At 56.2% G+C, this 26,043-nt stretch overlaps 11 protein-coding genes across 11 annotated transcripts; 6 read left to right on the top strand and 5 right to left on the bottom strand.

Moving 5' to 3' along the window:
* Positions 1–297: 297 nt before the first annotated feature.
* Positions 298–2,288, top strand: ACE2-1 (Cell wall transcription factor ACE2; the record flags this gene model as incomplete). The annotated part of the gene is made up of 5 exons (XM_066151697.1): positions 298–359; positions 549–591; positions 868–930; positions 1,151–1,671; positions 1,736–2,288. 5 exons carry the CDS (start codon positions 298–300, stop codon positions 2,286–2,288), a joined length of 1,242 nt encoding a protein of 413 aa, XP_066009174.1.
* Positions 2,289–3,857: 1,569 nt separating this feature from the next.
* CGGC5_v006412 (uncharacterized protein) lies at positions 3,858–5,631 on the bottom strand (the record flags this gene model as incomplete). Its single annotated transcript, XM_032031151.1, has 3 exons — positions 3,858–4,970; positions 5,030–5,530; positions 5,584–5,631. 3 exons carry the CDS (start codon positions 5,629–5,631, stop codon positions 3,858–3,860), a joined length of 1,662 nt encoding a protein of 553 aa, XP_031889468.1.
* A 1,367-nt stretch (positions 5,632–6,998) lies between these two features.
* Positions 6,999–7,844, top strand: CGGC5_v006411 (uncharacterized protein; the record flags this gene model as incomplete). The annotated part of the gene is made up of 3 exons (XM_032031150.1): positions 6,999–7,073; positions 7,138–7,146; positions 7,218–7,844. 3 exons carry the CDS (start codon positions 6,999–7,001, stop codon positions 7,842–7,844), a joined length of 711 nt encoding a protein of 236 aa, XP_031889467.1.
* A 501-nt stretch (positions 7,845–8,345) lies between these two features.
* On the top strand, positions 8,346–8,927 carry CGGC5_v006410 (uncharacterized protein; the record flags this gene model as incomplete). Its single annotated transcript, XM_032031149.1, has 1 exon — positions 8,346–8,927. The coding sequence occupies one exon, from the start codon at positions 8,346–8,348 to the stop codon at positions 8,925–8,927; it is 582 nt and encodes a 193-aa protein (XP_031889474.1).
* A 375-nt stretch (positions 8,928–9,302) lies between these two features.
* TKL1 (Transketolase) lies at positions 9,303–11,778 on the bottom strand (the record flags this gene model as incomplete). Its single annotated transcript, XM_066151696.1, has 6 exons — positions 9,303–9,419; positions 9,484–11,133; positions 11,185–11,269; positions 11,336–11,431; positions 11,501–11,547; positions 11,725–11,778. The coding sequence occupies 6 exons, from the start codon at positions 11,776–11,778 to the stop codon at positions 9,303–9,305; spliced, it is 2,049 nt and encodes a 682-aa protein (XP_066009189.1).
* A 1,583-nt stretch (positions 11,779–13,361) lies between these two features.
* Positions 13,362–13,986, top strand: CGGC5_v006408 (uncharacterized protein; the record flags this gene model as incomplete). The annotated part of the gene is made up of 4 exons (XM_066151695.1): positions 13,362–13,394; positions 13,451–13,513; positions 13,621–13,864; positions 13,955–13,986. The coding sequence occupies 4 exons, from the start codon at positions 13,362–13,364 to the stop codon at positions 13,984–13,986; spliced, it is 372 nt and encodes a 123-aa protein (XP_066009227.1).
* A 1,249-nt stretch (positions 13,987–15,235) lies between these two features.
* Positions 15,236–16,420, top strand: BMT6 (25S rRNA (uridine(2843)-N(3))-methyltransferase; the record flags this gene model as incomplete). Its single annotated transcript, XM_032031147.1, has 1 exon — positions 15,236–16,420. One exon carries the CDS (start codon positions 15,236–15,238, stop codon positions 16,418–16,420), a length of 1,185 nt encoding a protein of 394 aa, XP_031889472.1.
* A 68-nt stretch (positions 16,421–16,488) lies between these two features.
* Positions 16,489–19,450, bottom strand: INPP5F (Phosphatidylinositide phosphatase SAC2; the record flags this gene model as incomplete). Its single annotated transcript, XM_032031146.1, has 3 exons — positions 16,489–17,368; positions 17,416–19,180; positions 19,252–19,450. 3 exons carry the CDS (start codon positions 19,448–19,450, stop codon positions 16,489–16,491), a joined length of 2,844 nt encoding a protein of 947 aa, XP_031889471.1.
* An 897-nt stretch (positions 19,451–20,347) lies between these two features.
* Positions 20,348–21,268, bottom strand: CGGC5_v006405 (13 kDa ribonucleoprotein-associated protein; the record flags this gene model as incomplete). The annotated part of the gene is made up of 5 exons (XM_032031144.2): positions 20,348–20,619; positions 20,734–20,788; positions 20,835–20,861; positions 20,925–20,963; positions 21,224–21,268. 5 exons carry the CDS (start codon positions 21,266–21,268, stop codon positions 20,348–20,350), a joined length of 438 nt encoding a protein of 145 aa, XP_031889265.2.
* Positions 21,269–21,430: 162 nt separating this feature from the next.
* Positions 21,431–22,338, top strand: vma-3 (V-type proton ATPase 16 kDa proteolipid subunit; the record flags this gene model as incomplete). Its single annotated transcript, XM_032031143.1, has 5 exons — positions 21,431–21,447; positions 21,604–21,616; positions 21,745–21,874; positions 21,955–22,215; positions 22,274–22,338. 5 exons carry the CDS (start codon positions 21,431–21,433, stop codon positions 22,336–22,338), a joined length of 486 nt encoding a protein of 161 aa, XP_031889266.1.
* A 1,110-nt stretch (positions 22,339–23,448) lies between these two features.
* On the bottom strand, positions 23,449–24,444 carry tsn1 (Translin-1; the record flags this gene model as incomplete). Its single annotated transcript, XM_032031142.1, has 4 exons — positions 23,449–23,807; positions 23,887–24,032; positions 24,089–24,185; positions 24,246–24,444. The coding sequence occupies 4 exons, from the start codon at positions 24,442–24,444 to the stop codon at positions 23,449–23,451; spliced, it is 801 nt and encodes a 266-aa protein (XP_031889261.1).
* Between the last annotated feature and the right edge of the window lie 1,599 nt (positions 24,445–26,043).

The following is a 26,043-nucleotide window of genomic DNA, read 5'->3' as shown; positions in this document are numbered from 1 at the left end:
AAAGCTGGCTCTTTCGACGGCCTCAACGCGGCTGTGAATGTAGACTTGAGTGTCGGTCCCGCTTTAGTGCGGCTCAGTCTTGAGCATTACCAATGGAACTTTGGCGTTTGGCCATGGGATCTCACAGGATTTCAGAGTAAGCAGACCAGGTGAGTGATTCGGCCTCGATCAGCTCTGGGCAAAGACTAACTGGATTCCGACACAACAGTAGGTAGGGAATTCACAACTACACCAGCAACTCACCCGAGGCGTAGCAGTCACGGGACTTTCCTTTTTGAACAGGAGTAGACAGGGATTATGTCTGAAGGCTGCCAGCCAGCCTTGAGGCCTACAGGCTACGGCCAACAATACGTTGCCCTGTGAGTCAGACTCGCATTCTCTTGTCTGCCAACGTGCCCAAGATGGGTAAGGGTTTCGGAGAGGGAACGGACGAGTCACCTTGCGTTGCCGCCTGATTTTGCTGTCGAACAACATAAAAGACTAAAAAGGTTTGAAGAACCCCGAGCAGCATGGCATCCTGAGCTAAGAGCCCAAAGCAATATTTGCAGTGCAACATACATATCCGCACTCGATCGCGTCCTGTACTACCATGTAAGTGAGTGGGTTCCCTCACATGCTTGACAACGGAGCATCGCTGCGCTTCTGCCTCGCAACCCGCAATCCGGAGGAGTCATCCTGCCCAAAGTGGGTCGTGGTCCGTTCTCTCCGTGCCTCTCTGTGGCTGGGTGGCAATCTTGGACAAGGGTCACGTGGCGTCTGCTGGCTTATTAATGCACGCAGGCTGTGGCTGATGCGCGCCGCAGCTGTCAGCTCTTTCGCTCTGCCGCCAGAATTTTCAGGCCAAACTAACTTTTCTGCCTTCCTTAGCATCGGAGCTCTCTCTCACCCATCAATCCAAGCTACGAAAGCCGACGCGCGTGTCATCGCAAAGTACGCAAAGTACGACCCTAATATCCTGAGCGCTGCCATATCGCGCCTTCCTGTTCCTTTCTTCCATCATCTTCTACCCTTTGCGTCTTTATTGCAGTTTTCCTGCCGAGGACTCCCGGGAAGTCGCGACCTTCTCTTCGTTACCAAACCGCCCCCCGGTCACGACCTACCTTTTTTCCCCCGACCATCGAACCGCATTCTTCTAGACAACAACCCCCAGACATCAGTCAAGCTGGACATCGCAGCGCGCTTCCCGCTCAATATGTCCGTCGTCTACGAGCCTAGAAACTTCATGCACGACGGGTCATACCCTCCCATCGGAGACCCAGACCATGACCACAATGACCCGACGGCGCAGTACCAGGCGTCCGACGTCCCGGAGCTTGCCTCCTACAACCCCACAACGTCGATGCTGGGAGACGACCGCTCTCTAATGCCTGATGGCCTTGGCGACACTACCATCGATGTTCCAGATGCCACGCGACTCGACCTCTCCGCGCCGCCGAGTCTCGCCTCGCTCCCTTCGAACTTGCCTCCCGCTATGCCTGACCCGCTGCCCTCGAACAACACCGTCGTCACACCCCACAAGGACGAGGCCGAGGCGTCAACCCCATCATCGAGGGTCAAGTGCATACCAAAGCCGGAGCGCGAGGTCACCAAGCAGGCAGATGGCAAGTTCTATTGCACATTCCCGGGATGTACGGAGGAGACACAGGTCTTCACCCGGAAGTGCGAATGGAGGTAAGTCTCAATCTGCCCTGGCCCCAATACCTTGAGAGCTCTGCTAACATACTTTGAACTGCAGCAAGCACATGGACAAGCATGAGCGACCTTACCGATGCGCCGCCGAAGGCTGCGAAAAGCTGCCTGGATTCACTTACTCCGGAGGCCTCCTGCGTCACGAGCGCGAAGTTCACGGCAAGCATGGCGGACCCAAGAATACTGTTAACTGCCCCCACCCGAATTGCAAACGTCACACCGGCAAAGGCTTCTCAAGACAAGAGAACTTGAACGAACATTTGCGCCGGGTACATACCAGTGACGGTTCCAGCACCGTTCAGGACGACGTGCAGACTGGCAGCGACGGCGACAGCGAGAAGGGTCTCATGGGTAGCCTTGTCAACATGGGTGGCAGCAACAAGCGCAAGCGCTCGCGCAAGAGCTCTGATGCTGGCTTTGAGGAGCTGCGCGAGGAGATCAAGCGTGTGCGCATGGAGAACGAGGATCTGCGCCAACAGCTCGAGAGACATAACCAGCACAGCTTCGCCATGATGTCGCAGATTGCGGAACTGCAAGAGGCGCTGCGCACGAATCTCGACGCCGCTGGGCTCACTGCTCCCACTGCCACGATGTTGTAGGGCCCTCATCTGGCCCTGGGAGCAGCGACGACTTCGCCTCAACCTACGCCTCCGCCCGCGCCCGGAAACGCGGCCACTACTTTGCATTTCTCCCCGAACTTCCCGACACGGCCTTACGACCAAATCTCCCCTTACCCCGGCAGCTCCGATATTTTCTAGGCTGTCACTTTTTTGTCACCCTTGTTACACCACATACATCACGCACCACACACGCACATCTCTACACCTGACGAAACAAGCATCGACGAGGCGTTCTGGGAGGGGTCGAGTTGCCCTTTTTGATTCACACTCATACCTGGTCTTCTTTTCCATTAGGGCGGAGTTATACGCCGTGTATACTTCCGCGCAGGCTTTTTCTTTTTCTTCCGACGAAAGGGATAATTGTTCACCAAAGACGAAAGAGGCAAATCAGGCGTTTTACGGGAAACTCGGTCTTTTTTTTCTCTGGTGGCGAAGCACAAGAACGATGACGACTACTACTACTATTACTGCTTTCTGAGATATCCCCCTTCCCAACTTTCTCTCTTTTCTTCTTCCGCATACCCTTCTCTTCGCAGAGCGTAAAAGAAGAAAAACAAAATACCTCTTTTCATGACGGCGGCAAATGGTAGAACGTACATTTTTTGGGTTTCTTCACCCTAACCCTCCAACTATTACTTAAAAACTCATGTCTCCCCCTCTCTTCTCTTCCACTCCTACAACCCCTTTTTTTGTAATTCTATTGGTTTATATCTTTTGTAGTTGAAAGCTCTTAGACTGGGAAAAACCAAAACTTGATGATATCCCAAACCATAAAATTACATGAACATCCTCCTCTTCTCCATACAACATAACTTCTTCTGAGGATGACTGAAATGTGATTTGTAATGTGGTGTTGAAGCTAGTAATTGCGCCCTGGACATGCATATGCAATCCTTCCAAACCGTACGGATAAGTCTTTCTAATTTGTATATCGTATCCGTACCTTCTCTTTTAGGGAGATCAGAGAGAGAGATGACGTACCCCCCCGGAGAGGGTGCTTTACGCGTACCGCAGCCGCGCACGTCGTGAGCGTGAACGATGAACATGGGGGTTAGGAGGCTAAAAAGACGCGTCGTCACATGCGACCTTTTTCTAGAATCGTCCAAGACCCCGGGCTTTACACTAGGCAGCAGGCCAACATCGCAGGTTTAGATCTGCGCGGGGATCCGAAGAGGGTCGCTCTCGTGCCCCGTTTCTGTTTAACTCTTTTTCCTGAGAGAGAGAGACATTTTCTTGTTCTCTCCCCCGGGCGGACGGGCTGCAGAACGGGATGCAAGGGGGATGTCAGCGATCTTCGCCAGGACGGGCTGAGTCATTGGAGGAGAGGACGGGATGAGTAAGAAGCCAAGTCTGCCACATCCGCGGCTCTACATTCTTCTTTCCCCTCCTTGTTTTCTCGTGGGATTCTAGCGAAAAAGAGCAGGGGACCGGTATTTTTTGGTTTGGATATCGTGGTTTAGTCTGCATGTTGTACATGACGGTGGTCTCAAAACGGGGGAATTTAGTCAAGTCTACAGATGTGAAAAAGCGCGATTTGCAGGACAACGTCTAGACCTCAAAAACCTCGCCGAGACCCTCGGAGCCGCCCCGCCGGTTCTCGACGAGGTCCAGCCTCCAACCCTCCCAGTTCGTTAGCGTGCGCTTAATCTCCTTGATGCGCTCAAGTCGCGCCTTCGCATCGTCCTCTTGCGCGCGGCGGAACGCATCCTCGTCAAAGTCCATGTCATCGTCCTCGAGAAACTCGTCGTCTCCAGTGCCGGTGAGCGCGTTGATGCCGCTCTGGAAGAAGTCGCCGATGCCACCGTGGGTGGGCTGCTTGCGGTGCGCAGAGGGCGAGGTGCCACGGCTGTTGCTGAGGCTGACGTTCTCGAACCCGGGGCTCTGAGGGCCCGGCTGCATCTCGCGGCGCTTCTCCTGCCAGTGTCCGTGGCGGAGGTCGTAGACCTCCTTCTCAAGATCCCGTACCTTCTTCTCCAGACGCAGACGCTCCTCGTTCTCGAGCTCATCGACGCCGTCATCGTCGAGACCGCCGCCGCCCTCCGTCGACTTACGACTGCGCAGGCGCGTGTTCTCGCTCTCAAGGCTCTCGACGCGGGCCTTAAGCTCGCTGACCTCCTTCTCGGCGCGCTCCTTCTCCTTGCGCAGAGTCTGGGTACGCGAGTCCTGTTCCTTGTGAAGGGTCGTCAGAGTCGTCACTTTCTTCTCGAAGCCATCCGCCTTCTTCTCGGCCTCGAGGCGCGCATCGATAGCATCAGCGAGCTCGTGCTCGAGCGTGCGGAGTTTCGTCTCGGCGGATGTGCGCTCGCTGCCTTCACGAACAGCCTTCTCGGCGGTGCGGTCGAGGTTCTTGCGCAGGTCTGCCAGCTCGTTCTGGGCTTGAGCGGCGGCCTTTTCGGAGCGGGCAAGCTTGTCTTCGAGGGCGGCGATTTGTTCGCGCTCGGAGGAGGTACCGCTTGCTTGGCGGTCGACTTGGGCGCGTAGCTTGGAGATCTCGATTTCCATAGACTCAATCGTCGAGGTCTTGGATGCCAGCTGGGCTTCGAGTTCGGCAGGGGGCGAAGACATGGAAACGGACGGTGATGAGCCGTGACGGCCGCCGGAGCGGGAGGCCTGTTGCTGTAGTTGAGAGTTTTGGCGTTGAAGAGCCTCGATCTCGGATTTCTTATTGTGATTGTCAGATGACTGGTATAAAGATCTCGGGAGGTTGTAACACAACTTACCAGCTTCTCAACCTGGCTTTCCGCCCCATTGCTCCCCCCCTCGGTCTCGCGCAAGTCCGCCAACTCCTCCTCGGCCTTCTTCCATCTCTTCTCGGAGTCTGTTGATTCCTTTGTAAGACGCTTGTTCTCCTTCTCGAGCTCCTCTATGCGAGCGACTTGCTTCCGGTAGATGTCGGTTGCGGTTTCGCCCTCGGGGCCCTGTGCTCCCGGTGAAAGGGGGCCTGTGGAAATAGAGCCTTGTCTGAAGGAAGCTGACCTGAGCTTCGATTGTTGAGCTAGTGATGGCTGGGAGGCGGTTGGGGATGTTGGCTGCTCGGCGACGGCTTCAGACGCCTCCTTTTCCTCCGCCTTCTTGTCCTCGTTGGCGGTCTCGGCGGGCGTGGTGGGTTCGGGTTCGGCTTCGTCTGCCTTAGAAGCACTGGGCTCTGCCACAGTCGCTTCTCCCTTCTCCTTCTTTGTGGTGCCGGCCTTCTTGGTCTTCTTCTTCTTCAACTCCTCTACCTGCAAGAAGATCAGCAAGGTGGGGGTGCAATGGGACGTTGGACGACGCATACCCTCTTCTTGGCTGCGGCCAGCTTCGCCGCCTTGTCATCGTCGGCCATGATAACTTTTGAAGTGTGAAGGCTTGTCGGTAGTGTGTGAGGAAAGGTTGCCGGTTCTCGTGCTGCGAGGGAGCTGTCAAAGCACGTCGTCGAATGTCGGATGAGGAATGCGATGGTCGCAAATTGGACGGTTTGGCCTGCTGCAGGAGCTTGCTTAGCTGTCCACTCGTGTCAGGAACAAGCCACATTCCATGGCTTGTGGTGCAGTGGTGCCCGGCAGGGGCCTTCCCCAATGACGGAGGCAGACACAGGCTACAGCTGCCAGGCGTCGAGAATGTACGCTAAAGTTACAGGGGACAACCTTCTTGTGTTTGAGGAACACTTCCCGTAACTCGCGAACATCAACAACACGTCGACTTTCCCTGCTTCCGAGAAGTCAACAATCTCGATGCAAGGAATTGCCGGCGTCATCGCCCTTTCACGCTCAATGGAGCCGAAATAGCGGTACACAACGGCTCGTGAATAGCAATGAGAGCCCAGACTGCAGATATCCACATAAACACCAATGTCAACGCGCAATGCTTTCGTTGCCACCAGCGACCTTCACCGTTGACCACCAGTCGATGCAAAATATTGACGAGTCTCCAACATTGGAACCAATGGCCAACCTCAAGAGATAAGACGTGCCAGCGGGCCAAGCGGATCGCAACAAATGTGTACGCAGTACTGCAGCGAACTGCCTCCGCTGCGCAGTTCCCGCCCCACGACGTCCTCAATGCATTGGCGCCTTACATCCTCCTGTCACATCTCAAGGCGGTCCATTTCCTCCTTTAGCCGCGACTTGATTGGCAAAGTCCCCGTCGTTTCGGCTGCACTAGAATCCAGCTGGCACTTGCCAGCAGCCTTATATGGACTGCTACGAATAGACGCATCCGCAGAATGGGCCTCTCGAACCAAGGGCGCTCACTGCCTGGCGTGCCTGGGTAGCCTACCAACAAGGGAACGCAACAGTAACAGACAAGGATCTCTCTCGTTCGTCATAAGTCAGAACACCCCGGGACAAGGCGACTTAGCTCATTCAGGATCGTCGGAGCTGCCGCAGCAACACCCTTTTGAACTCTATGCAGCTCAGACGGTCCAGAGACCGTGGTATACTAAGAAGCTGACATACCACCCAAACCAAATGCTCATCTTACTCTCCTTCAACCCCCCAGCGCGCGCTGGAGGAGGGTCCATCACAACACCAGGTCGTTGACGGCAGGAGTTCGTCATGGGCCAGTGCGTATCGAGAACCGGTGGCGGGGGCGACGGCGATGGCAAAAACAACACAAGTCCTGCGAGCTCCAGCAAACCTGAACCCCGCTGTCTGGCGTCTGGCTGTCTGAGGACCTGCGATCCGTCCTCGAGGTCGCGATACTGCACACAACATGCCCAACTGTGCAGGAGGCAGGGATGTTCGAAGCTACGATATCGAAAGGGTCCATACTGTCAAGAACACCTGCGTGAGTTGTTTCCACTCCCACCAGCCCACTTCTCAAGGTTTACATCGCTGACCTCTGGAGGCAGATACGTGTCGTGCGTCTAGGTGTTCAAATGACCAGGCCAAATTGATGGATGCATGGTTTACCAATAACTTTTGTCTTGAGCACCAAGGCGAAGAGGTCCTACGCGCTTATTTCTACGGCGATTCCGTACTGCCCGAACCGGCGTCTGGGGCGCAGGTCGTCGCCCATCAACCACGCGCTCGCAAGCGTCGCTCGCGACAGAAATCGAAGTCTGATCCTGCCCCAATCCCAATCCCAGAGACTCCCGACAGCTCAGAAGAATCCTCAGACGACGAAGTCCCCCCGGCTACTGGCCACCGATCATCAACAGTGCTCCCGACCGTGGGAGAGGAGGGTGACGACAGCGATGGCCCGCAACGAGCCACCACCCCAAAGCCTGCAGAGGAGCAGAGGGACGACACGCCGCCTGCAACCCCTCGCCGCAGCCAAAAGACGGTCCACTTCGCGGACTCACCTCCGCGGCCCTCCTCCCCTGAGAAACGCCCAGCTGTGAGCGCCGACGTCTGTGCAGCAGAGCCCAGGAACCAGTCGCCTCCTCAACTTCGATCCTCAAGACGCCGCCGTCGTGTCGATAACAGGCACGCACCGCCTAGGGCTTCAAGCAACTCGGTGATCGCATCGTCCCATGGCCGCGAGAAGCGCTACCACCCCAGCACCCCCAAAACAGCCGACGTGAAGCGATCCCCGAGAACAAGGTCCAATCGCTGAGCAAAACGAAACCCAGGCCCCCCATTAGCGCAAGGGAGCTACAACCCCCAGCCCAGCCAGCCGTTGCGTCACGGCATAACATAACCCAGCTGTCTCAACCAAAACTCACTATCATACGATGGCCGAATCCCTATCAATTTTCTGCACCTTCAGTGGGGGCTGCGGCCCAAAGACGTAAGATAATGCCCGCGTCAAAGATACAGTGGTAATTATCTCTCAACGGGCGGTAGAATCGGTTCCACCTTTTGGCGTCGGGCACGGCATTTGGCGGGGTAATGGCGGGGTACGGCGCGAACAGGGCGCTACAAACCACCTCACGGCCGAACTGTACCATCCTCAATCCTCAATCCCGCGCAAAACCGCACATTCTCGCCAGCTTCACCCATCATCTCTCCCGCCTCAACCTGCGATATCCTACTGGCCTTCCCTTCTCTCACGCGTACATACTACGATAGTCTGCGGTCTTCGATCCCACACGTCCTCCGTTTAGCGACCGACACAATGGCCTCTCTACCTGCTCAACATCCGTCTCTAGCGCTACACCTAACAGACCGCGCCCTCAACCCGATCCTCACGTCGGCGCACTCCCAGTCCCAGCTCGAGGCCCTCACGTCGCTGACAACGACCTCCCTCACCGCGCACGCCGCCGCAACCCGCTTCTCCCTTGGCCCCGCCCAGCGCATCATCGTCGAGCACGGCCCCGGCAGCCCCGTCGTCCTCTCCTCCTTCCTCAACGGCGCCGACGCCCTCCCCAACGGCGGCGAGACCTCCGCTGCTGCCTCAGCCGCTGCCGCCGCCGCCGCGACCAGCAACAATACCCCTACCGCGTCGAGACCCGCCACCTCGGGGCCTTCTTCCGCGACGGCCGCGACGCCGGGCGGCGCTGCCCAGGGTGCTGCTGATACCAAGACGAACGACGCGGAGAACGCCGCCCCGATGCTCGTCGGCGTCGTGGTTGCTGCGACAGGCGACGAGGCCATGGAGGCCCGTCGTGCCGCGGGACGGCTGGAGAGGGTGGGACGCGAGTTCCAGAGGGAATGGGCCGCTGAAGAAGGGACTGCTGCTGCGGAGGGGAGTCAGTGAAAGCCCACGCAGGCCTTGCGAGATTTCTAAATCTGTGGTCGGGAGAGGAGCGAAAGAAAACGGCTCCCAAAGTTGACAGCGCAATCTGGCGCGCACGATGGCCGGGCGGGCAGGATAATGGATGGCATTTGGTTTTGACGAGGATATGAGGGAAACGAGACCATGCGTCACATGAAGGGTCCGGCACGGAACGAACCATCAGGGTCACAGGATAGGCGTTCGGGCAAGCAGTCATTTTGCGCGTTAATCATAATCTTTGATTTTGACGGTCTCTATATACCGAGCTTCATTTTACCCGTAACGTCCATCGCCGCGTTAAAAAAAAATTGAACCATCTCGCCAATTAACCAATTTCTACCCATTTATATAACCGCTTTAAATGATCTGCTGGAAAGCACGGTTGATAGGAGAGCGGACGTTGGGAACGCTCTTCCAGAAGTCGACGGTGGCAACCGCACGCTTGGAGATGCCCTCGGGAGTGAACTCGAACTTCTGCAGAGATTGTTAGCAAAAATTGTAAAAAAAGGCCACGATGAGTGCAACTTGCCTTGTAGACGTCCTTGTAAGGTCCGGAAGCACCGAAGCGGTTGATACCGAACTGCTCGTGAGAGAAGCGCTCCCAGCCGAGAGTGCTCATGACCTCAACGGACATGATGGGGTGGCCGTCGGGAAGGACGGAGAGCTTGTACTCCTTGGACTGGGCCTCGAAGACCTCAGTGCAGGGCATGGAGACGACACGGGCAGTGAGGTTGTGCTTCTCCTTAAGGTACTTGACGGCATCGACGCAGATGCAGACCTCAGAACCGGTGGAGACGAGGGTGACGTCGGCGTTCTCGGCCTCGTGCAGGACGTAACCACCCTTGATGGCCTTCTCGATGACGGAGCCCTCAAGCTGGGGCAGGTTCTGACGAGAGAGGGCGATGATGGAGGGAGTGTGCTTGGAGGTCAGAGCAACGTAGTAGGCGGCAGAGGTCTCGTTACCGTCGGCAGGGCGCCAGACCATGTTGTTGGGGAGGGCACGGAAGTGGGCGAGGGTCTCGATAGGCTGGTGAGTAGGGCCGTCCTCACCAAGACCGATGGAGTCGTGGGTGGCAACCCAGATGGCGCGGACCTGGGAGAGGGCGGTAAGACGGACGGCACCGGCGGCGTAGGAGACGAAGTTGAGGAAGGTACCGCCGTAGGGGAGGATGGTGCCGTAGGCAGCGAGACCGTTCATGATGGCACCCATGGCGTGCTCACGGACACCGTAGCGGATGTAGCGACCAGAGTAGTCACCAAGGCCGGTGGAGGGGGCCTGGAAGTCGACGGCGGCCTTCCAGCGGGTCAGGTTGGAGCCAGTCAAGTCGGCAGAACCACCGACAAGCTCGGGAATGACGCTCTCGATCTTGGCCAGGACAGTCTCGGAAAGCTTGCGAGAAGCGATGGCGGGGTCGGCGGGGGTGTAGACGGGCAGAGCCTTCTCCCAGCCCTCGGGGAGCTCGCCGGTGAGACGGCGGTGGAGGTCCTTGGCCTCGTTGGGGTACTTCTCGGCGTACGAGTTGAGGAGCTTGTTCCACTCCTGCTCAGCAGCGGCACCCTCGGCGGCGTGCGCGTTGTACTGGTCGTAGACCTCCTGGGGAACAACGAAAGACTGCTCGGGGTTGAAGCCGAACTTCTCCTTGAGCTGCTTGATGTCGTCAGCCTTGAGGGGAGAGCCGTGGACACCGTGGGTGCCCTGCTGGAGGGAGCCGAAACCAATGATGGTCTTGAGCTGGATGAGGGTGGGCTTGTCCTTGGACTTCTGGGCCTGGGCAATGGCCTTCTCGATGCTGTCGAGGTCGCTGTTGCCGTCCTCGACGGTGAGGACCTCCCAGCCGAAGGCCTCGTAGCGCTTGACAACGTCCTCAGTGAAGGCGACGTTGGTGTCACCGTCAATGGAGATGTGGTTGTCGTCCCAGATGGCAATCAGGTTGCCGAGCTGGAGGTGGCCAGCCAGGGAGGAGGCCTCACCGGAGACACCCTCCATCAAGCAACCATCACCGAGGAAGCAGTATGTGTAGTTGTCGGAAACGGTGAAGTTGTCCTTGTTGTAGACGGCGGCGGTGTGAGCCTGGGCGATGGCCAGACCAACAGCGTTGCAGATACCCTGACCGAGAGGGCCAGTGGTGACCTCAACACCGGGGGTGTCGTGAGCCTCGGGGTGGCCAGGGGTGATGCTGTCGACCGTCTTCGGAGGGGTAAGCAATTGCTTGGGCATTGAACGTCACTAGATACTTACGCGGAACTTCTTCAGGTCGTCGATGGAGACGCCGTAGCCGAAGAGGTGGAGGAGGGCATACTGGAGCATGCAGCCGTGTCCGTTGCTGGGGGATTGGTCAGCCCATGGGTCCGGCGGAGATGTGAGCTCGGAGATCGAGTGAGGGACTTACGAGAGGACAAAGCGATCACGGTTCGCCCACTTGGGGTTCTTGGGGTTGAACTTCATGAACTTGTTGAACAGAACGTGGGCGACCGGCGCCATACCCCTGGAGACGGCTTGTCAGTTTTCTGTTCGGGGTTCTCATCAAAAGCGCGCATCGTGGGGGAGTACATACATGGGCGCACCGGGGTGGCCGGAGTTGCTGTTGAAGGTGGCATCGACCTGGAGTGAACATTGTCAGCCGTAGCTCCGGTGAAGCTGCTTCTCGCGATGGCGATTGCGTGGTTGCGAGCAGTCCTCATCGTGCCACCGCCAATGGGCTGGCAATGGCGGGGTCGAGAGACAAATCTCAACAACAACGGTGGCGGGGTAAAATCTGGCGGGGAGGATGAAACTCACGGCCAACAGGCGGATCGTGTTGATCGCCTTCCAGTCTTGCTCGGTGTAACCCATGGTGTCTGATTTCTGCGTTCTTCCAAGAGATAAACTCGGTCAAGGAGGAAGAGGAGATGGGTAGAAAAGGGTAGAAAAAAGTTGGGAGGCAGCGGTAGAAATACAAACGGGACGTCTGGGAGAGGAGACGGAGAAGGGGCGGTGGTATGTGTCTACTGCATGCACCTCAGTCTTTGGCCGCAAGGCAATTATTGAGCACCTGGTGGGGACCTTGACGTGGGAGTGGACAGTGGAACATGGAGGGGTGAGGTACATTGACTGCACCTGTGCTTGATGGAGGGGGATGGAGGGGCAACACCTCAGACGGGCAGACAGAGACAGAGACAGAAACAGACCACCCACGGCCGCTGCCTCCCTCACACCAGACATGGGCTGGACGTGCAGGCCACCGTGGAATGTGTTCCGAAGTATTTTCTCCATGTTTTGGTGTGTTGACTTCTTCCATCTCAGGCAAGGCAGTGCGCCATACAGCATCTTCCATTACCTACTTTTCCCCGGGAGGCACCTCACGTAAGTGCCCTACTTGGCAAGCCATCGTCAAAGGTAAGCTCCAGCCACAGCATCGGAAAGAGCTTCGTTCGCAGTGGAAGGAGACCTGGGACAGCAGCCAGAGGTACATCTCGTTAACAGCTAACGTCGTACCACGACGGGGTACCTCGAGCTCTGTCGACTGTCACCAGCTAGCTTCCTAGCCTCTAGGTAGGTAGGTAGGTACCTTGAGGTAAGGTAGGTAGGTGCGTTGCACGGCGGCGGGATGCCCGGCGGCATACCGCCCCCCGGTGCCGCTTTCCCCCATCCCATGGAACTCGCCCTCGACGTCCATTGATGCACCTTACTCTTTCCGCTCCCAATCTCCCGGCTCAATCCAATATTCCAGGGCAGAAACTGGCATCACCACCAGGGGGAAAAAGTCACGCATATCCCGTTCTTCCAGAAGCACCCCCATCCTGATACAATCTTCACATGAAGTGGGGGTACACTTGGCCTGTCGTGTTTTTTTAACGCTGTTCCCCAATTTTCCGGTCTTGTCCTTGGCCGGCAGGACGGCGGTGCAGGCTTCAGCTCGTCTCAACCATCTTGAACGCTGTGGACTGACCTTGCCTGGATGCGTCTGTATGAAATGCTGGCGGTTCTTGCCCCTCTCCCAGGTGTTCCGTGGCTGGCCCAGCCCACCGCCATTGGTGGCTTTCGCCCAAGTCGCCGTCCAAAAGTGGTGTACTTCACCCGCCGACGACTGCGAATTTCGAATTCCAATTCACCCGGCAACCCCTGCGAGGCAAAAATGCCCGGCCCAAATTCAACCTCCCGTCTGCGCTCTCGGTGCTTGTACCGACTGACCCTACCGACGTCGGTCTGACACCTGGAAAGGCAATCCCACCTCGACGAATCATACCGCCATCGCCCGTTGTAGGGCATCTTTCTCAGTCAGCAACCACTAGACGTATCACATTTTTTACAGTGACGTCTTTTTCGACATTCGCAAGAGTCAGTTCATGTCGATGAGCTTCAGTCGATGCCACTGTTGACTCGTGCGAACGACCAACGGCTCCGATGGATCGTCATCCAGAAAAACTGTCGTCATAATGCCCACAACGCGTCGCCTGGGTCCCCCTTCGGTATCTCTCCTCTGGCAACTTCGGCATCGCCTTGACTAATCCATGGAGCACTGGAGACGTTCGAATGTGCCTGGATCGTCGATATCAATTCTGTTTGGGTATCTCCGGCCCACACCGGAGTGAGCTGGAGCAAGCACGCTGGAGTCTGCAAGGCCGATGCCCCTCCGCCTCCCGCCAGTAGGCTCCGTCTATTTATTCGCTCACGATGCTGCCGCGTCGGCCGTAGGCCCAGAGACCTCCGGACTTTAAGCCTCGTCTGAGGTACACCGTCGCTCAGGGAGAGCCAAGCGCCGAAAATACCCTTCTGCGAGACCTTTGCCAGGACCTCCCAGCGCTTCCCGGGCCCCTTGCTGCGACCTGCCTCTCGCTCGCGCTGTTTCAAGCCGGCGACGCGGATAAGCTCTGGCCCCTCCCCATCACCACGCCCGCCTGGCATCCCCTGGTCGAATCTCGTGCTGAGATCCAGTCGTGTTAGTGGACCCTGGCTGCATAATGACACCTTCGTGTCCCTATGGTTGAGTCCTGGCCCCTCTGATTTTTTCCCTCGTCTGAGGTCGCAGCCTTTCCTACTGAGGGATTGCCCCTCCAATGACCCCTCCATACAGGCCGCGCCTCGCGTCCCAAGATGCGCGACATCCGTGGCATGGCCAAGAATGAGGACAGGATTCCGAGTCTCGACAGAAACTCTGTTCCTGAGTGATGGCAAACGGTGGCCAAATGCTGAAGAATCCTCTTCTTCGCTGGACATCCGCGCCAAACATACAAGTGCATGCATGCAACAGCCGCCGGTGCATCAACTGCAGAGATAGGAGGAGAGAGGGAAAAAAAGAATCCAAACCCTGGCGTGTATCAGGACGCGGAACTCGGGGACGGCAGAATGCACGCCGTGACCGTTAAAAATGCGCGATGCCACGAGGCCATTTTCAACCGTTTTCTGCCTGGCTGCTCACCTGCCCCAAGACTTTTTTTTTTCTCTTGACTGAGAAAGGCTGGCTGTCCTCCAATTCTCAACAGCTGTGCTCCGGCGCCGGTGAGCACGGGCCACCCGGCTGGGATACAGCCAGTTTCGTATTTATCCGCACAAATCAAGGCGGCCCCAGGCCCAAGCTCCCGCTTCCCTGCGGATGACATCAAGCCTCTCCACCCGCATATCCGCCACTCCAGCCGACAATGTATCCGTCGCCGGGTTGAGATTCAGCGGAGGAAGCTGCGAAAAGTTCTTCAGTTCGGGATAGAATATCGAGAGCCGCGTTTGCATCATCTCAGGGGCCTTTAGTTATCGAACTCGGCCTCACTTTTCGAGATTCGGCCCTACTCCTCAATTGCCGGCGTCTGCGTACGGAAGGATTCCGAGGCATGAGTTGACGTCGTCAAAAGATCGACTGCATGCTCTGCCACGAATCATATCAGCGCTGATACTAATGCCAGGTCCATTTGTCAAGTCGCCTCATGATTGTCTATTTTTCGTAGTATGTCGGTGCATCACGAGGCCTCACTCGGTCTCAGTTGGTGAGAGTGAGCTCTCATGTGTATTCTCACCATACACTAGTGTCTATCACTCGACCACAGGTGAAAGCGGGCGGTGTGGATCCTGCCCGATTGAGTTTTCGCCTTACCCAGACCACAACCACCATCAGCTTCACAAACTTCAAGATAGCTTCCACCATAGCCAGAATTCAATTTCACATATCAGCACTACGGAGTTTATTTCAGCCTCGCCCGTGAACTACACCTCTCACAACCTCCAGCCTCGCGTTCGTCTCGTCTCACAACACAACCACCCATTACCCCGCCACAAACCCCTCCACCCCTCCCAATCTCAACATCACAAGCATATCAAAATGCCGAGAGAAAAGAACATGTCCAGGGACAACATGTCCATGCCCAAAAAGCAGGCCAAAAAGCCCACCAAACCACAAAAGCAAAAACCAAAGCAGCCACCCAAACAGCAGCCCACAAAATCCTCATCCTCCTCCTCTGCCGCCGCCGCCGTCCCCTCGCTGCCCGTCCCTCTCCAGCAACGCCTCCTCGACACCTTCAACGCAGCCTTCTCCCCCGTCCTCGCCTCTCCGTCTTTCCCCGCCCTTCTCCAGGAGGTCAAAGCCGCCCTCTACGCCCGCGACTTCGACGCTGCCTTCGCCAACGCCGCCCCGGACTCCCTCGACGCCTACGCCGCCCGCTGGAGCCCCACGCGCGCGCTGGGCTACGCCGGCGTGCTGCTCGCCGTTGGGGAGTACTTGGAAGAAGCGCATCTCGTCCGGGACGGCGCCGGCTCCGATGATGGGCCCGCCGCCGAGCCGGAGGCGGAGGAGGAACCCGCCGACGGCAAGCCGGAAACCCAAGCCCAGGCCCAAAAGACGATCAAGATGTTCTCTATCGGCGGCGGCGCGGCCGAGATAGCCTCCTTCGGCGCCTACCTCTCAACGCACGCCCCGTCTCTCGCAGGACACATCCACCTCCTCGACTCGGCGCCGTGGGGCCCCGTGGTGAGCAAGCTCCAAGACGCGCTCGGCACGCCGCCGCCGCTCTCGAAGTACGCCAACGCGGCGGCGAGAGCCTCCAACGCGGCGCTGCTCCCCGCGTCGCACCTCACAGCGACCTTCACGCAGCGCGACGTGCTGTCCATGTCACGCGACGAACTGGGCTCCGCGCTCGGCAACGACGTATTATTGGTCACATTACTATTCACCCTCAACGAGCTCTACACCTCTGCGGGCATCGGCAAGACGACGGCCTTCCTGCTGAATCTAAGCGCCACGGTCCCCTCGGGGAGTTTGTTGCTGGTCGTGGACAGCCCCGGGAGCTACTCGGAAGCCGCCGTGGGGAAGGAATCCAAGAAGTACCCCATGCAGTGGCTGCTCGACCACACGCTCCGCAAGGACGATAAGCCCGTGGAGGGGTGTCTGTGGGAGAAGGTCGAGTCGCACGACTCCGTGTGGTTCCGGCTGGCCGAGGGCCTACGTTACCCCATCTCTCTGGAAAACATGCGCTATCAAATGCACCTCTACCGCGCCACAAGACCCTGAACGCCGGCGAAACAAAAGGGATAAACATGAAAGGGCGGATATCTATGAATGAAAAGGGAAAAATGCTTCTATGCCCATACAAGTCTCTTGATAGAGTAGCTTAGGTGGTCTAAAAGCCCGGTGCTCTGTCTCGCTTCCTCCAAGGAAATGATATCGCCTTTCTCAATGATACTCTCGGTGCCGGGCCTCTCTTTGCCCGGCTGGCTGAGGAATGCCAATCGCTCGACCTCAGCGCAGATGCTGACGACCTGCTGGATCTCGCTCATCTTCGGCCCGTCGCCGGTGACTGCCGCGGAGGACTGGGAGTACGGCGCCTTGAAGGCGACCTTTCGGATCGGCGGGGCCTTGGGGCGACCGCCACCGAGGAGACTGCTCAAGGCAGATTGTGCGGGTTGTGCTGTGTGAGGATGCTGGTGCTCCTCGGTACTCGAAGTCTTGCTGCGCTTGACGCCCAAGTTGGAGAACGTTCTGGTGTTGGTCCTGGTGACGTCGTTCTTGCCGGGTTGGTACGACACCACGAAGCCGACGTTCTTCGTCTCGTCCGTCTGGCCCGGGGAGACGGTCGAGATGATGTACGTGCCAAATTTGATGCCTACGACGTGCGCGAGGTCGATGCGCTCAAAGGAGGAGACCTTGTCGAGGTTCCAATCGAAGCGGCAGAGGTACAGAGCGGCGTCGGTCAGGAGAAGGACAACCTCTTCGAAGGGAAGAGATCGCAGATTGTCGGATGTGTGAGGGCTGAAGAGAACCCAGCCGCCCATGAACTCTTCGCTCTCGTCTGAGATGACACGTCTTTGGGAGAGCTCGATAGCTTGTTCTCGCATCTTTAGCATGGAAACGGCGGGGTCCTTGGTCATCATCTCGGCTTCGAATTCCTGGAAGACCATGGAATTGACGTTGCCGAGGAGGAAATCGATGGCAGCTTGGCTAAAGTAGTCATTGACCATGCTGGGCTGTGTTAGCGAGCGAAAGATAAAAGAACGAATAGAGCTTACCCGTTGTAAAAGCGTGTCATTGAAAGACCAAGATCATTAAGAGCTCCGCCGAGGTTCCTCTTCTTCGTCCTCGTGTAATCGCCCTTCATAGCGGCTGTAGATGCGTACTGTTTCGAAATGGCGTCTCCGTTGTCTGCCCACAGCGTGTTGAACCAAGGGGTCTGCTGGTCAACCTGAGCAGCAAGATCATATCCTTCCGCCTTGAGCTGACTCTCCAACATGTACTTGCCGAACGAGCTCTGGCAGACATTTGTTCTATCCAGGCAGTCCATGCAATTGGTGCGAAGAACGCCCTGCTGTTTTGTCGAAATCTTGCCGGCTTCTTCAACGGTGCTGCCGAAATTGTCCAACTTGTCGCGGAGATCATCGAGAAGCAGACTGACGTTCTCAAATTTCATTCCACGGCATGCAGCATGGAAATCGAACCATTCAAAGGGAACCGCGGCATTCTCACCCGTGAAGACTTCCTCGTTCAGCCTTTCCACCGTCTTCTCGTACTGGCCTCCAACCGTCGACTCCACGCCGTGCTTTTCCACCAAGTTGACGATCTGCAGGCCACCGTACTCCGTCGTCAAACGCTCGAAATGCTTCTTGGCTGCGGCATAGTTTGCTTCGGGTGAGTGCTGAATGAGGGGCGCAGGCTTCAGGGAGTATGGCGACTGAGTGAAGAATAGTGGAATACTACCGCGAATCTGAAGGAACGAGTAAATCTTTGAAGACTTGTCCCAGGTTGTGCTGGACAGAATCTGCTCTGTCTCGACGGCGTTCGCGACGTATCCCTGCTCGTCGATGCCGCGTCTGAGATATCGCAAACCAGCTCTTTGCGTAGATCGGCGTGAGATCACGGTCAGGAGGAACTTCTTCTCAGTAGGGCGAAGATCGATAGAGTCCCGGACGGTTTCCGTCGGCGGAGAAGTTGGTTCGGAGCTGGGCTGTCGGATTGTTGACATCTCTACAGAGTCTCCAAGACTATCGTCTGTCTGCGGGGGACTGCTGTCCACTACAAAGTGCCGCTGGCCAACGAAGCCCTGCATTAGGGGTAGCAGAAGTGACTCTTCTCCGGCTTTCATCAAAGGCCTCAGAGTATTCTTGTTCCAAAAGAACATGGGGTCGACGCGGGTGTGCAAAGGCACTTCGTCAGACTGCAACCTCGAGTCATTTGCCCATCGCCGAGTGATGTCGACATCGTACGAGAAGTAGAAGCTACGCGATGACCCAAAGAAGATCTGGGTCATTCTGAGAAGCTTTGGAAGCAAAGTCGACGTCGGCACGGGTTCGTCGGAGTCGTCTATGGCTGAACTAGAGGCCGCATTGGCAGCGGCAGCTTGATCGACGGAGCGACGAACCTGGTCCGCAGTGCCGCTCCATCCTGCATTCCTTTTCTGATCTTGAGTCCATCCACTCTTACTGAACCATCTCTGCGCGAACCTTCCGTAGCTACCTCTTCTGCCAATTACATCCTTTGCGACAGTGCTTTTAACAGGGTCGGCTCCATTCTTGGTCGGCGCATGATCCTCAACTTCGTCACCGCTGGCAGGGAGCTCGACGAAGTCGTCGCTGTCGCTATCGTCGGCGTCCTTATCCGTCTTCCTCTCCTCGAGGTGAAGTGCCGTCTGTGCGATTGCATCGCTAGCGTCCTTCTGGGAGGCGCAAGGGGTGACGGCAACTTCGGTGACGACGTAAATCGGGCAACCACAAATCTGCGCAACCTGTTGTCGTCGGGTAATCGTGATCAGGTAGCTGAGTCTCGAGACCGTGATCAGTCCTGGTCGTCGGCCATGGTCAGCTTCGGATTTGCGTAGCTGGAGCTGCGGCTGGGGAGCTCGGGGCACAAACCTATAACGCCGAAGGCCTCAAAAGAGGAATTTGGCTGGGAGAGATCGGGGATCTGCTCGCGAGATGCAGGGGTTATTGCAGAGTCGCCATATTTGATCCTGACCGGTTGCGCGGGGCGTTGTCCTTTGGTCACGAATGGCTGGATTATCAGGCCGTCAACCGCAGCGCAGATGATGATCTTGCGTGCGATACCGGGCATTGTGCGATGCGGGACCACACAGGGCGTGCGCGCCAGAAGACGACGGAAATTATTCTAGGGAAAAGTCGAGGCCGTTAAAACTGTATGCAAAAGAGCCATGGATAGGGAGTAGTGCGAATTATTTGTCGGATTGGACGGATATTCAAACATTAACAGTGTTGGTCTGTAGGTGGGTTGGCGAGCATATCGCATGCAGGGGCAGAATGAGACGTTTTGGGTGCTGCGAACTGCTGATGATGTCGCCCAAATGGAACATGTAGCTATGACATGGGTGGTGGGCCGCGGGGTAACGTCAGTCTGCAGTTGCCCAGCGCGAGTCCAGGTCACGCCCGAGACACCGGCCCGATGAGTGGCTCAATGAGGTGGTTTGTCAGGTCAGGCCAGGTGCATCTGGTCCAGCGCTGTGTCTTCCAATGGATCATCGTCTGCTAGTGCTGGTAGGGTCGTTGCTGCGTTCTGAGCCGTCATTCGCTCGTGCGCAACTCAGCACATTTGCACTGGAGCTTCAAGCTTTCCGTCCAAATGTCCCCATTTCTTCAGCTGAGGCATTGGACGCAGGCGGGCAGCCTCCGTCCCTCCCAACTCAAGCTTTCCCACTAGCTCATCCCGACTCATTTCACTTGTAGCTGCATATTCAGGGCACATTGCATTTCAAGTTTTTGACGATCTCGATTGACGCTTGTCCGCGGTTTGTGCATGGACTAACCATGCACTAGACCCCAAGAATAACTAGTCGACGCCTATCAACAATTGAGACTATTTTTCAAGTATTCAGGCTGCTGCAGCTTGACATTGGACCAAAGATTTCTGTCCGTCTTAACCACTAACATCCAAACTGTTTCCAGCGCGTGTCCAGTCAAACATCAACGCCGCCCAATATTCTTTGTCATGGGTATCTTAGATGGCGAGTCTCTCGACCTTGTCTTTCAGAGCGCGGATGGGGCCGGCAAGCTCGCTGCCCTCGTTGGAGGTGATGGAAGCGGCAATGACGGCGCGGGAGACACCGCAGGCGCGGCCAAGGGCGGTCTTGGACTTGACGTAAACGTAGGGGACGTTCTTGTCCTCAGCCAGGAGAGGCAGGTGAAGAACAATGCTGAGGGGGTTGGTATCCGCGGCGAGGACGATAAGCTCGGAAACACCACGGTTGAGGGTCTTGGTGGCCTCGTTGGCTGTAAGAAGAAAGTCAGCAGCTGTTCGGTGGAGGCCAAGGAAGGGACGCAGCTGGTGGCTTCAGAGAGACAGGAGAAGTCAACGGAGTGAGACGGCTCGGGGACAAAACTTACCGCCCTTCTTCAGCTGGCGGTAGTGGGTGCACTGCTGAACCATGTCCAGAATCTCCTGCTGGAGAGCATCGTCGGCCAAAGGCCAGGCAGCGGACTCAGACATTGTTGCGGTGAGTGTCGAGAGATGTCTGCAAGAGAAAGTCAGAGTCTGTTGGTACAATCCCAAGCAGGACAGTTCGAGTGCTGCGTACCAAAGATATAAGGTGCAGGGTTCCTTGCGGTGGCTCGCCCTGGTCGTGAGGTCGAAATTCGTGATGAACGCGATGAAGAGATATCCAAAACTTTTTTCCTCCGAAAAGCGTAAGAAAAAAAAAATCCCACTTCCCCAAGCTTAACGGCAATTGCCGTTGGAGAGTGGATCTTGATGCGACCGGAGTGGAGCTCTTCGGAACGCAGGTTCTGCCGTGCACCGCCTCATTCCATCAGGTGCCTCTCCTGACTTACGTAAGTGCACGGAGCTGTCAACGCGCCGCAAAACCTTGCAACCAACCAGAAGGCCAACCTGGAAACCAGATCTTAACACAGCACACCTCATCTCGAGCCGTCGCCGAAGCAGCAGTCGAACCTCGCCCGTCCCAACCAGCCATCACCGCAATCGTCCGCAACCCACTCTTCGCCGCATTTCCTTCAGTTCCCGACCCTCTCTTCAACTTTTTCTTTCGACTACCCCGTCTTCGACGTCAATTAAACCGCCAAGATGCCTTCCGAGCTTTGGTACGTCAACAACACAGCCCGTGTTGCCCCCGTCCCGACAACAGCTCCCTATCCATCGCTCAGAGCTCCCAAGTCCATCCATCTCGCGCCCCAACATTCCCATCTAGCTTCATCATGTCTGTCTAAAGCTCATATGCTAACGCGATCATGTCACAGCCCCGTCTATGCGGTTCGTCATCCCTGTGCCCACTCGAGTCAACGATCCATGACGTCGCCTCCCACCTGCGTCCATTCGAATGAGCCATTTGGGCATCGCCGATACATCGCGTCCGACAATCATCGCTAACATGTCATTAGCCCTTCTTCGGTGCCATGGGCTGCACCGTCGCCATCGTCTTCACCTGCCTGGGTGCCTCTTACGGTACCGCGAAGTCCGGTGTCGGTATTTCGGCTATGGGTGTCCTGCGCCCTGACCTGATCGTCAAGAGTACGCGAATCCGCATCCATCGAACCGTCGTCCGCGACGCGTCTTACGAATTTAGGACGTTACTGACAGTTTCGCGATAGACATTGTCCCTGTCATTATGGCTGGTATCATTGCCATTTACGGTCTCGTCGTGTCCGTCCTTATCTCCGATGGTCTCCAGCAGGAGATGTCTCTGTACACTGGTTTCATCCAGTTCGGCGCTGGTCTCGCTGTCGGTCTGGCCGGTCTTGCTGCCGGTTTCGCCATCGGTATTGTTGGTGACGCTGGTGTCCGTGGAACTGCTCAACAGCCTCGTCTCTTCGTCGGCATGATTCTGATTCTCATTTTCGCCGAAGTCTTGGGTATGCGACGCCCCTTGCTTTCTGAACTGAAACCTGTTTACTAACGAACGTGCCCCAGGTCTCTACGGCTTGATTGTTGCCCTTCTCATGAACTCCAAGGCCAGCCAGGACGTCACCTGCTAAACGACGACAAACCCAACGACGAAAATGCTCGGTTGAACGGTTGACAAGATGTACTTACGCCACAACTAGCACGGGCATGAAATTGCCACATCATGGGCAACGACAAGATTATCATCAGCAGGCGCGTCGAAATACTCAAATCGAATCAGGTTTTATGGCATAGGCGTGGAAAACGGTCAAAGGTCACGAGATGCCAATGTTTTGTTTGGACGGTCGGGGAAATGCTTTCCCCGTCGGATGTCAAACTTATATGTACTATTGTGCCATCACAGGTATGCTATCCATTTCTGGGAGCGGTTGCTCAGCATAGACGGTGGTGGGGATGGAATTGTAGTCTAGGTTGCGATAATGCTTTCTTGCGTCTACTTTGATTATTGGTCCTCTACCGGTGATGTCTGTGTCAGTGTTCCCCGCAGTGATGTTGTGGTAAGCTCAACCAGACGACGATTTGGGGTGTATGACGTCTTGGAATTTGCGGCGAACCTCGACCCCGAAAGCAGCACACCAAACCAATTGGTTATGCCAGGTCGGAAGGAAACGACAAGCAATCGTGCCAGGTCAACTAATTGGGGTTTTTGTTTTTCTTCTAGCAATACTACTTGGTAATGGGGACCACTAGATTCTTGAGGGGACTTCTCAACGTCCTTGGCTTAGGTAAATTGGCTTTTGTCCTCGTTCATCATATGTAGTATTTTTGCCATGGCATTGCAGTTGCTGCAACATGTGACGAGGCATGGTCTCTCTGAATCCGCATAGTCTCCTCTTCTTGTAGAAGGAAGGCTTTGAGAGATTTGTCGGTCACAGGCAGAAAACAGCAAAGTCCAGGAGCAGTAAGTAGTGGTTACAACAATAGTATGCTCGCGGTGGATTGAATCAAACCTAGTGAAGTCCTGATTGAAGTTGTATAAACTCTTGTGATTCTCGAGTGAGATTTTCGCTGTGCTCAAGCTTCTCTTTTGATGGGGGGATTTCGAGGTCAAAAAGACTCAGAGCGATGGATATCACGATGATGACGGCGATGGAACACTCCATTTTTCGTTACCTGCTCGCTATGAACGAACTCACCTGCATACGTCACGTCCATCCGGCCTTTCAAAACACCTAACCTCTCTAGTTCTTTGCCTCCGCCGTGGGCTCTGCCGTGGCAGCCGCAGCCGCAGCAGCGGGAGCCTCCTTCTTGGGGAGCAGGCCGCGCAGGGACAGGTCGTAGACGACGTCCTCGACACGCTTGACGTCGTACTTTACCGCGTCGATGCGCTTCCTCAGGATGTCGTTCTTGAGGTTGAGGAGCTGGAAGCCGGCGAAGAGGTCCTTGACGAAGGCGCTGATCTCGACGGGCATGGCGAAGTCGCCCATGGTGACGGCGTTGGTGGCCAGGCGGGAGAGCTCCTGGGTCACGTCGGTGAGGGCGAGGAGGTACTCCTCGATGGTGAGGTGGAAGGCGTCGCGGTCCTTGAGGTTGACGGGGACTGTTGGGGGCGGTCAGCTGTCGTTGGGATAGGTGTTGTGGGATGGCTAGGAGGCGAGGAGAGTGTGCTTGGTACGCACCCTTAAAGATCTCGCCGACCTCCTCGAGGCTGAGGAGGCGGGCGACGGGGCCGGGCTTGCCGTCGGCGGTAAGGCCGCCGAGCCAGCCGCAGAGGAGGACGGTGAAGATTGCGTTCTGGACTTGACGGTTCCACTTCTGGTTGTACCTGTGGAAATGTCAGTGACGTGCCTGGCGGAAGGGAGTGGATGGGAAGCGGCCTACTTGTAGTAAGGGTACTTGGAGGCAATCTCCTGCAGCTCGCCGATGACCTCGACCTCCTTCTGGATGCCCGTTTGGACGTCCGTGAGCAAGGGACCATCTGGGAGCGTCCGTCAGTCTGTGTGGCCATAAAGGTTGCTGCCATGTACTGAGGACTCACATTGCTCGCGCGGGGTGGCGTGAACGCGGGACAGCAGGCCCTGGACGTAGGAGATGGCCCTGTCAAGCTTCTGGACCGTCTGGCTCATCTGATCCCTAACCAGCTGGTCCTCGTCGATCTTATTCTTGAGGTGCTCGAAGATTTGGGGGTCGAGCAGACGGGAGGCGGGGACCTCGCCCATGTTGGTGTCGTTGTCCATGGCTGGCGTGGTGTCAGTACGCTGGGATGGGCTTCTACAGAATAGCCACCGTTGGGGGCAACGATGAAAGGATTAGATTGCGAGGCAGCAACGTCCCGAAGAGAGACGGTAGATACGAGAGATGGTGGTGAGATTGTTGTCGTCGGTGGACTGTGTTTGCCCTGCGATTTTGCACTTGCCATAACGAGGCCAAAAAAAAGAAATCAGAGTTTTCAACTCACCTCGATACGAATATTATCGCTTGACCAGTTGGATGTTCCAGCAGAGCAGAAATCAATCGACAATTCTTGGGCCGTCACCTGGAAATATGTGATACGAATCCTGGGATGAGATTCTTACAATTCAGACGTCGTGCAAGGATGGGCAAGGCGGTCACTGCAGGCGAGTGGAGGGACGGCGGGAGAGACAAGGATCAGCATAGAGCAGACGGGGTGCGGCTCAATTCTTGGGATATTTTGTTTGCAGCAAATTACACAACATCTCAGCAATTCAACAACGTAAAAATCACCAAAGTTCGGAAGGGAGCAGAGGAAACCTTCTTCACAGGCCTGGGCGGAACCAGACACAGCAATGAAAGTCGAGAGGGGTTCGCGTCTCCTGGAGGCAGTGAAATACCAGGGACACGGTGGGCATGAGGGCATACGGCAAGCCGCAGAGGCCACTCTCCCGAGAGATCAAAAATAAGAATAATCACGATGGACCTCCGTGGAGGTCTTTCAGAGATTAAACTGAAAAGAACAGATACTACACTTGATCTAAGCCAAAAGGCAATAGAGAGCTAAGGAAAAGAACAGGAGAAAAGGTTGAAAACGGGCGGACGATGGGAGGTGTTTTATGCCTTTCCTGGGTGGCCTGTGCGGGGCCCCCGATCAGCCAGGGTACGTACTCCAGGCAGCAGTGAGGCCAATTTTTTGCGGGAAGGAGTGTACAGGTACGTAGCTCACCCGGCGAGCACCTTCTGCTGATTGGACGGTAAATCATCACGAGGTTGAGAACGAGAAAGTGCTCCTTCTGTTTACTTGCCTGGCTGGGTATGCCGACCGGCCAGAAGCTTCTATCACGTGCCATCAGGCCAGGTGCAGCTCTAGGCAACTGCCTTCTCTGGTTTCCGAACTCCAGATTGGCCTCACGTCTGAGATGGAAAGCAAGAGAGGAAGGCAGTGTCGAACCTGTGAGGCTCTACCCAGTTAGGTACTTTGACCTTGAGTGGTGACGAGGCGTCACTCTTCAAGGCATCTGTAGATTTATCACCTCTCCGGATTGTTGCTCCTGCTACAAAGGTGCACTCGTACCATTCGCGCGGTCGGAATCTTGCCATAGGGTAAATAAGAAATAGAGAACAACACGAAAGCATTACAGTGTCTTGTTAGAAGCCTGGATCTGCCGAAGCCCTCCCAAGTGTGAGCGTCTCTGAAGCACATCCTCTATGGGATATTAAAGATCCGGCAATATTTACGGCAAGATCGAGCTGGGATCCGTCAGGAGACCGACTTTTGAAAATACCATGATCGACCTCGACGGCTTGCATGGCTGCTTACCTAGCTAACGCGCAAGCCCGCAGGCATGCTTGCTTTTCTTGATGTTGGTCCAACGGGGACA

This window comes from Colletotrichum fructicola (genome assembly GCF_000319635.2).
Source record: "Colletotrichum fructicola Nara gc5 chromosome Unknown KSG_Nara_v1_contig03, whole genome shotgun sequence".
NCBI classification, from domain to species: Eukaryota; Fungi; Ascomycota; class Sordariomycetes; order Glomerellales; family Glomerellaceae; genus Colletotrichum; species Colletotrichum fructicola.
The sequence above is the reverse complement of the archived record's forward strand: the minus strand, read 5'-3'. Positions and strand labels throughout refer to the sequence as shown.